Source organism: Chinchilla lanigera, unplaced genomic scaffold, assembly GCF_000276665.1.
Source record: "Chinchilla lanigera isolate Chin_1 unplaced genomic scaffold, ChiLan1.0 scaffold00036, whole genome shotgun sequence".
In the NCBI taxonomy this organism is placed as follows: domain Eukaryota; kingdom Metazoa; phylum Chordata; class Mammalia; order Rodentia; family Chinchillidae; genus Chinchilla; species Chinchilla lanigera.
In genome coordinates, this window is record NW_004955437.1 from 11,115,165 (window position 1) to 11,124,622 (window position 9,458).

At 44.0% G+C, this 9,458-nt stretch overlaps 1 protein-coding gene across 1 annotated transcript in view; it reads right to left on the bottom strand.

The window, feature by feature from the left end:
* Nucleotides 1-2,986, bottom strand: part of Clic5 (chloride intracellular channel 5) — a 64,266-nt gene extending 61,280 nt beyond the window's left edge. The window contains exon 1 of the mRNA XM_005389839.2: nucleotides 2,739-2,986. Within this exon, the coding sequence (XP_005389896.1) occupies nucleotides 2,739-2,801 (63 nt within the window). The 5' untranslated portion in view covers nucleotides 2,802-2,986. The remainder of the gene's footprint in view (nucleotides 1-2,738) is intronic.
* Between the last annotated feature and the right edge of the window lie 6,472 nt (nucleotides 2,987-9,458).

Here is a 9,458-nt window from a genome sequence, read left to right on the forward strand (position 1 = left end):
CAAGTGCCTTGGTTTGGACGATATATGCTCACCTTACTTTAACCTTGCTCGTGTTTTAAGAGGGGGACATTTAGGCTCACACAAGCTAATTTGTTCAGTCATTTAGCTGATGGGAGGCAGAGATAAGACAAATGGTTGGCCCATCCAGTGGTATTACCGAACAGTAGAATCAGAGTTCCCCTGAGCTAACCTTTCTTATAATAGATGAAGAAACTAAAAATGCAGGGAAACTATCTCTTCAAAGTCTCCCTTAGCATGCTCTCTGCAAGGGAATGAGCCCAGGGCTTAGCCATCTCCTTGACAACATTCTATGAAAACATCCTCACAGATTAGTAAATGACACGTCATTGTCATCACAATGATACTTGAAAGCTCAGAACTGGAAATTGAGTATGAGGAAGTATAAGGGAGGATATGAATGTTATTTGCTCTCTACCTTGGAGCATTTCCCACCCCTCTCTGAGCACACCTGCTGGTCCAACACAAAATGGGACCAATCTAAGATTCTGTTTTGCTCTGGGGCCATCACCAGAGGGCAACCAAAGCTCACCAGATGTTCTGACAGCATCTGTCTCTGGAGGTCCCTGTGAGTCAGCTCTGTTTTGCTCATTTCTCACACCAGTGAAGCAACTCTCATAAACAGTGATGCTGGGGACCAAATGAGATAAAATATAGGAATGTGCTCCTTCCATAGGAACCCAGTGCTGCTGACTGCTGCTATCATAGGAGCATCAGTAACAGGTAGTGACTATACATTAACCTGAGAGAAGGTCACTTGCCCAGCAAACCCCCTGAGTGATGGTGACGTAGAATGGTGGACCCAGTAGGCTGGCTGAGCTGGGGGTGCTTTCAGTAACCCTATCCAGACCCTTGGTGGGGCCTGCTCCCCTGGGAAAGACATCCTAGAAACCACCTCAGCCACTGAACACCACTAGCAAAGAGGCCTCTCTTTATGTGGGAATCATAGCTCTCTTGGCTTAGAGAAGCCCTAAACCCTGTATACGACTGATTCTGTAAATCAGGACATTGTTTCCCTAAAATGACACAGTTCAAGGCCTGGATGGCATCTTTATTTCACAGTCTTTCCAGCCTTTATTTGTCCCTGTAAGTGGTAATCCGAACCAGAAGCTCAAGAAATGGGGGAGGAGGGTCAACACCGCTTCCCTATCTAATTTTTTTTTTGTTCTCCCCCTCAATCTGGCCTTTGAGCAGTCCCGAAGGCCTGCCTGGCTCTTGTGGATTGCTTTCCTTTAGGGAACAAAGCAAATGGCAGCACAGGCATTTTAGAATTCTTTGGGGGCAAAGAAGCTGTGCAGTGAGCTTTTCATATAAATGGACAAAATCTCCAGGGCTGCCAACCTAAAATTCCAAAGGTGCAGGTAGAGTTGGTCTTCTTGCCTAGTAGCCTAGTAGTAGGGCAAAGGGCTCTTTGGACTCTAAAGAACCAATTTGTGTTTCAAATACCTCTGGAACTTGACACCTTGCCTCCGCCACCTACTCCCAGGGAATCTGAGTAAGTCCTACAGCAGCTTTCTTAAGGAGAGGGGCAGACTCCTGGCTTTGTGAAAGCTCTGCCTATTCACCCTCTGGGCTGCAGGCCTGGACTGTGGGGGGCAGGGCACCCCCTTCATGCTCCGGTGGCCCCAAGGCTGACCTGCCCAGGAAGGGACACCAGCTCTTGCATTCCCTGGATCTGCAGATCCTGACCAGGGGGATCTAGAAACCAGGCAAATGTCACAAAAAGACAGGTGTCATTTGGAAAAAAAACAAATGTGCAGACTATAAATCCAGCAGGCAAAATTTAACGAACCTTTTATGTAGACTGGGAAAGATCACTTTGCAAGCATAAAGAAAGTCACCACCGATTTTCTATGTTTTTAGGTGGACAAAGAGTGTTGTCAATCAAGGTGAATGTAGACCTCCAATTTTCCACAAAAATCTATTGAAGTGGCTTGCAAACACCGATGACCTGAACAAAGCCACGTTCTCCCGGTTCCGTGAGACCAGGTGCCTTTTCCATCTAGCCAGGAGGCCCTTGCAGACTCCCAGGGACCTTCTCTGGGCTTTCCCAATATTTCCAGGAAACTCTCCTTCAAGGGCTCTGTCCGGGTGAAAGGTCTGGGCTCTGCATCAGGCTACGCCCCTCCCCCACAGGCTCCGCCTGCTCTCAGGTTTCCCAGGCTGTAGAGGCAGGAGCCTGATCAAATGTTCCCCAGTCATCCTCTCCTGCAGGTGAGGATGCATCCGCCTCCAGAGTGGCCCCATCCCTGACCCGGTCTCTCCCGAGCAAGCACGGGAGCGACTGTGATCCGGGTCCTAACCGAGCACATCGCGGTTCCCCTGTCACGCAGCAGAGAATACCTTTGTCCCTTGTGCTTTAATTTAATTTTAGTGGTTCTGAGTGAAAGTGAGAAAGGGGGTTAAAAAAATGTTATTTTTGCTTTGCCAGAGAGGATCATACTGACACAAATCCCCTCCTGGACCCTCCCCAGGTTACCCGAGGGGTCCATGGGGACACTGCCTTGTGGACCCGTCCTGCGACCACCTCTCCAGGACGACGGACACCTGCTGGTCGCGCCTTCTTCCAAGAGCGGTGGCAGCGGGAGCGGGGCACCGCTTGGGGGGGTCCCAGTGGCACCCCAGGGGTGTTTCCGGGTGGCACCACACGGTCCGGGTGGCACCTCAAGTCTCTGCATGGGCACTACGGGTCGCGCAGGTCTCCCGGGTCCCCCTCCTACCTTCACGAAGAGCTCGATCTCGGGGTCCCTGTCGTCCCCGTTGGCCGTCGCCGTGTCCGTCATGCCGTCGCCCTGTCCCCGTCCCCGCGTGTCTAATGTCGTGTTTTAAACCATCCACTCCTGGACCCACGGGAGGGCACACTCGGGGCAGCGCGGGGCAAAGACGGTGAGGGCAAGTCCTGAGCAACAAGTGCGGCGGCTGCTAAGGCGGCGGTGTCACCGGATCCCGACTGTCAGCGATCGCGCGCGCTGCGAGCCCAAAATAGCCGCGGCCGGGGGCGGGGTCAAGGGGGACCTGCTAGGCCACTGTCCCGCAGAGACAGGGCCTCCACCCCGCGGGCCTGGAGGGGGTGCTAAGGCAGGAGAGGAGAGTTAGGGACAGGGGCACACAAGAGAGATGGCTTTTTAGTATTAAATGATAACTCTTCCCCCTCCTCCCCCAGTTCAGGGATGAACCCAGAGCTTTGATACTGAGCTACACCCTCAGCCCTTTATTACGATTATTTTTTTAATTTTTGAGGCAGTGTCTTATTAAGCTGCTAAGGTGCCCAACTGACTAGGCTTGAACTTGTGATCATCCTGCCTCAGCCCCCTAGAGTGCTGGGACGTTTTTATGCTACCAGCGCCCACCTTGGAAAGCTTTTCCTGTTTTATTAGCCATATCCCAGGCAGGGGGAGGCAGTGAGAGCCAAGGAGGTGAGGAAGGAGTGGCTCGTGGACCTGTACACGGGGACCTTTGCAATCCTCTGTGGAGCAGAGAGGGACAGGGGTGGGTGCTGGGAAGGCAGAGGGGTGAGCCAGGGGTTAGGTGTCCCTCAGCAAGGGATCGCTCTCTCTCTCTCTCTCTCTCTCTCTCTCTCTCTCTCTCTCCCCCTCCCCTCCCCTTCCCCTCTCCCTTTCCTTCTCCTTCTCTTTCTTGCTATTCTTTCCTTTCTGTTCTCTTTGTTTCTTCAAGGGCACATGATACACACATGATACAACACACACACAAACACACACACACACACACACACATGCACACACACAACAAGGCCACACTTCAGAGAGCTTCCCCAACCTGCTCCTCACACGTAGTGAGCAACAGATGAAGAAACGCCCAGATAGCTGTGCCCCAGAGCTCCCCTATATAAGCAGCATCCCCACTGAAATCCGTGCCCGGCTCCTCCGCCTGGGGCTTGGTGCTGTGCCTGTTGCTCCTGCCTCAACACTGGCAAGAGTCGCCTCTCTGCTGGTGACCTGGGTGATGTGTATCATCTGTTTTCACTGCCGCCACTCATCTCTCCCTTCTTCTGATGAGGGACATGCCTCTGGCGTCCAGTTACGAGAGCCACAGATATTTGCGTGATGACCGTTCTCTGCCAGATATTCCTGGACTGGACCCACAACCCTTTTCTCTTTGAAATGCATCTGGGGCGGGATGGCTGGATCGCAGGGTGTGAGGGTGCTCTTGATACATGGTACTGTGTGGGCTTCTAAAACGATGAGACCAGCACACATTCCCCAATCTTGGTATCTCTTAAAGACAGTTGCTCGCTTTTGGCAGTCAGAATCTGGTCACCTTCTCTGTTTTCTTTGCCTTCTCCTCAGTTAACCCTGTTTGTGCTTTGCCTTGCTTTATGTATCATATATATTTGTTCCACAGTTTTATGAGAAAAAATTAATTGCTTAATAAGGAAAATATGTAAGAGCACTTAGGGTATGCCAGGCACACCTGCTAAGCACCTTACATGTCTCAGCTTGTTTAATCTTCGCAAGTAGTGCTATTCCCCTGATTTTATGAGAGGGGAAACTGACACCCAGAGCACTGATGTGACTTGCCCCAGCTAGACAAGGGTAGTCAGGAATCAACTGCAGACCGGCTGCTGAGCCTACGTGCTCAACCTCCCCACCAGGTGCTTCTCTCAAGCTGAGTGTACCAAGTAAGTCACTTCAGGGACAGAGGCCATCCTGGTCTTATGGAGTTTTAAGTCCATGTCAGGATGACATCATGTGACAGGAAGACCAGGGTTGTCACAGGGATCAAGTGGACGGAGGATGCTAGAGTTTGGATCCGAAATGTCCCCAGGGACTTGGTTTCCAGCCCATAGTACTACTAGAGGTGCTGGCTCCTGTGGGAGGGGAGGCCTAGTGGAAGGAAGTTTGTCATTGGTAGATGCCCTGTGAGCAGATTAGGGACCCATCCCATTCTGTTTTTGCAGGTTGTGTGGTAAATGGGACTCCTCCACCACAGCTCCTACCATGACACCCTGTGTCACCACAGGCCAAAGCAATGGGGCTGATTGGTCATGGATGGAAGCTTCCAATATCAAGAAGCTTCCAATGTCAATAGCCAAAATAAACCTTTCCTCTTTTTATGCTGACTTGTCTCAGATATTTTGTCATACTGATGGTAAGCTAACACAGAGGGGCCATGGAGAGATACTGCTCACCGTGGCTGAGATGTAAAGAGATAAAGTTTCCCAAATGTTCCTGCACCTAAGCAGGGAAGAGGGCAAGACATCCTGACCACCTTGTATGCAGCCTGTTTCCCCACAGACTCCACATGCAAATGGTCCCTGCTCACCAAAGAAAGCATCTCTAAGCCCACTTGCAACCTCTAGTGCACAATAGCTCAATCGAGGTGAGGTGTAATGGCTCCCTGCCTCCTTGGTTTCAGCCTTACATCACAGTCACCTCCACAGCCAGCATTCCAACCCCATGACAACACGCTCCAGAGAAGGACCAAGGTGACAGAGGGAGATGGTGCCTCCCTGAATGAAGGGCAGGCTCATCCCTTCCCTGTGCTGGCGTGTGGACAGAATTTTTAATAGGAGTATAGCAGGAGCAAATAAAATTATAGGCACAAAAGACCTTTAAGAGGTGTTTAAAGTCAAAACTGCTTTAGAGAAATTTTTAGATCATTTCCTTGGCTATGATCCAAGCAATGTGGGGTATGACTTCTCTTTCCTTAATCTTAAAATTGGCAGAGCTAACTTTCTTTATTATATCCTCTGCAAATATCTACTACTTATTGCAAAATGGAAAAATCTCCTTCCAATCACAACTTCTTGAAAATATCTTCCATTGGGACAACCCTATATAATGGTACTTTTGATATTATAAACCTTCCTCTTGCAAAAATGAAGGAGAGAAAAAGGGAGGAAGGAAGGAAAAAGGAAGGAAGGAAAGATAATAGGGAGGAAAGAAAGGAAGGGAGTGAAGAAGGAGGGAAAGAGGAAGGAAAGAAAAAGAAAAAATCCACTTTTGCCACCAATTATTTTTGCATATATTTCTAGTTTTAATTTCATATTATGCCTTGGTTCAGGATACAAAGATTTAATTTTGCACTCTTTACTGTCAAAGCTTAAATGCTTATTACAGTCAATTCTAGCTTTGTCTGTAATTCTAACTTTATTTTTTAAATTTTTAAATTTTTTTTTTGGTTTTTTCCTGGTACTGGGGATCAAACTCACAACCTTGCGCTTGCCAGGCAGGTGCTGCACCACTGAGCTAAATTCCCAGCCCCTGTAATTGTAACTTTAGTGCACAGATCTACAAAGTTGGTGCCAATTTCAGATGTCTTTATCAAGAAAGCACTGCAAAAACATGTTTGCTGCTTACTTGGACAGCATGTACATTAAAACTGGAACTGCCCAGGGGAGATCAGCATTGCCCCAACGAATGGGTGGCATGCAAGTCTATGTAAGAGCCATAGTTTTATGATTGTTGAAAGCAAGAATTATACCCACGTAGTTTTTAATATATTTAGGTTCCATAATATGACAACTTTAACATAAAAAGCAAAGTATAAAGGGATGCGAGTAGGTGCAATTTTCTTCACTGGAAATAGCGAACTATTAACTGGAAGTGTACTGAGAAGTTAGATACACCTATTCTAACCCCCAAAGAAATAACTATGTAAGTTATACAAAGAGATATAGTAAAAACAAAACAAAACTGATAGGTAAGTTAAAGTAGAATGACAAGAAATACTCAGATGGATCAGAAGCCAGGAAAGGGGAGCAAGAAAACTGCAAATGGAGAGTAAAATGGGAGCCAAGCTAAGTGGGGCACACCTGTAGTCCTAGCACTTCCGAGGCTGTGGCAAGAATGTCAATGCTTCAAGGCCAGCCTGGGAAACATAGCAAGACTCTCTAAAATAAAATTTTAAAATGCCTAAATCCAACCATATCAATACTTGACACTAAATATAAATGCTCTAAATGCATCAATTAAAGTCTGGAGATTATTGAGTTGGATAGAACAACAACTACACAAGACCTAACTATATGCTGTTACAAAACTCGGTTCAAGCACAAGGATATCAATAAATTAAAAATAAAAGGATAGGAAAGGTAACCCTGCCAAGCTAGTGGCCATGTTAATATGAGCTGAAATAGACTTCAGAACAAGGAAATTATCAAGTATAAAGAGAGATATTGCATAACAGTAAAAAGAATCAAACTCACTAAAAAAGATTTACCAACCTTAAATGTGTGGGCACCTAATAACAGAGCTTCAGTATAAGCAAAAGCTGATGGAATTGAAAGAAGAAAGAGACAAATACACAGTTATAGAGTTTTACATCTCCTCTTGTAGTATTTAGTAGCCCAAGCAGACAAAAGATCAACAAAAGCATGGAAGACCTAAACACCACCATCAATGATAATTATGGAATTATGATTTTTAATTAATTGATATTTATGGAATATCCCATAATATTATATGGAATTAATTAATAATTAATATCTATGGAATATCCCACCAAATCAACAATAGTATATACATTATTTAAGTATACATGAAAAATTCACAAGAATAGAACATATTAATTAATATTTATGGAATATTAATTCCATAATTAATATTTATGGAATATCCCATCAAATCAACAATAGAATATACATTATTTAAGTATACATGAAAAATTCACCAGAATAGACCATATTGTGAATCACAGAACAATCTTTTAAATTTAAAATAAAACCACACAAAGTATTTTCTAACTATAATGGAATCACTTAGATGGACTTGCAAATTAAGCACCATACTTTAAGAAATTCATTGATCAGCACAGAAGTCTCAAGTATTGTCTCAGTCACTTTCTTTCTCACAGAAACAAAACCTCTTACACCCACAAACTAGATGAGGAGAGACTTATTTTGGCTCAAGTTTCAGAAGTTCCAGTCCATCAGCAGACTTAGACACAGAAATAGCATAGCAGAAGGGTCTGGGCAGAGGAAAGCTGCTCACAGTGTGGCGGACAGGAAGCAGAAATAGTCAAGGGAGGAGCTTGGGAAGGAGATGTACCCTTCCAAGCCATGCTTCTAATCTAATAGCAAGTGTGCTATGAAGCCCCCATAATCCAGGAACCTTCCAAAAGCTCCACCTATGAGCCCCTGAGGCTCTTGGGTTACATCTACATATTCACCATAGCAAGTATAATTGCAATAATATTTTGAAATGAATGTAAAACATATTAAAATTTGCAGGCTACAAATGAAGCAGTGTCTGGAGGAAAATTTATACATGAAACGCTTATTTTAGAAAAAAATAAAGGTCTCCGAAAGATTTCACCTTAAGAAACTAGAGAAAGAAAACCTAACTGTTCATAAAGCAAGCAAAAGGAATAAAGTAATAAATACAAGAGCAGAAATTAATAAAATTGAAAAAATTTAAAACAGTAGAGGAAAGCAACCAAATCAGATGTTGTGTTTTTGTAAAAGATTAATAAAATACATAAACATCTATGTATTTTACCAGGATAGAGGAGATATAAGTGTTACCAATTTCATGTATGAAAGATGAGCTATCAACTACAAACTCCACAGACCTAAAAAAAATTACTAGAAATAATTCTCCAAACATGAATTAGACTGTGTCACTCAGACAAAATCTTAAAAGACACAAGCTAATATAACATACCCAAGAAGTAGATAATAGAAATAGAAGAAGTAGATGAATAGTCCTATGTCTATCAAAGATATTAAGTTCATAGTTAAAATCCCTCAAACAAACAAAAACCTCCAAGCTCCAAATATCTTCAATATTGAATTCTACCAAAGACTGAAGAAAGAATAATAATTCTATATAATCTCTTTAAGAAATGAGAAAAGAAAGAAACAGAGGATTTATATTCAGGATTTGTAAGGAATTTTCACAATTGAATTCAATTGTTTAAAAAATTTAAAAATAGACAAAAGATTAGAACAGACATTTTACCCCAAAAATCACTGGAAAGTCAGCACAAGAAAATATGCTCACATCATTCAGTAGATATGTAAACTAAAAGAGAGAGATTTCAATATGCCTATTAGAATAGCTAAAATCAGCACACCCGACAGCCCCTCATGCTAGCAAGAATTTGGAACAACTACAACCTTCATACGTTATTGGCAGGATTATAAAATCATCCTGGACAATGGTTTGGACATTGCAAAAAAAATCAAATGTACCCTTACTATATGGGTGTTCTCCTAGAGAAATGAAAAGTTGTACTCATAAAATTCTGTATGTGAACATTTATAGCATTATTAATCATAATTCCCCCAAATTGGAAACAAGCCAGAAGTCCTTCAATGAGTAAATGAATAAACATTTTGCAATACATCCATACAACGACATACTGTTTTGCAATGAGAAGGAATGAACTGGTAAGAGGTGTGAGACATAAATAAGCCTCAAATGCACAATGCTTGTGAAAGAAGCCAGTCTCAAATGCTATATCTGTATAGCTTCATT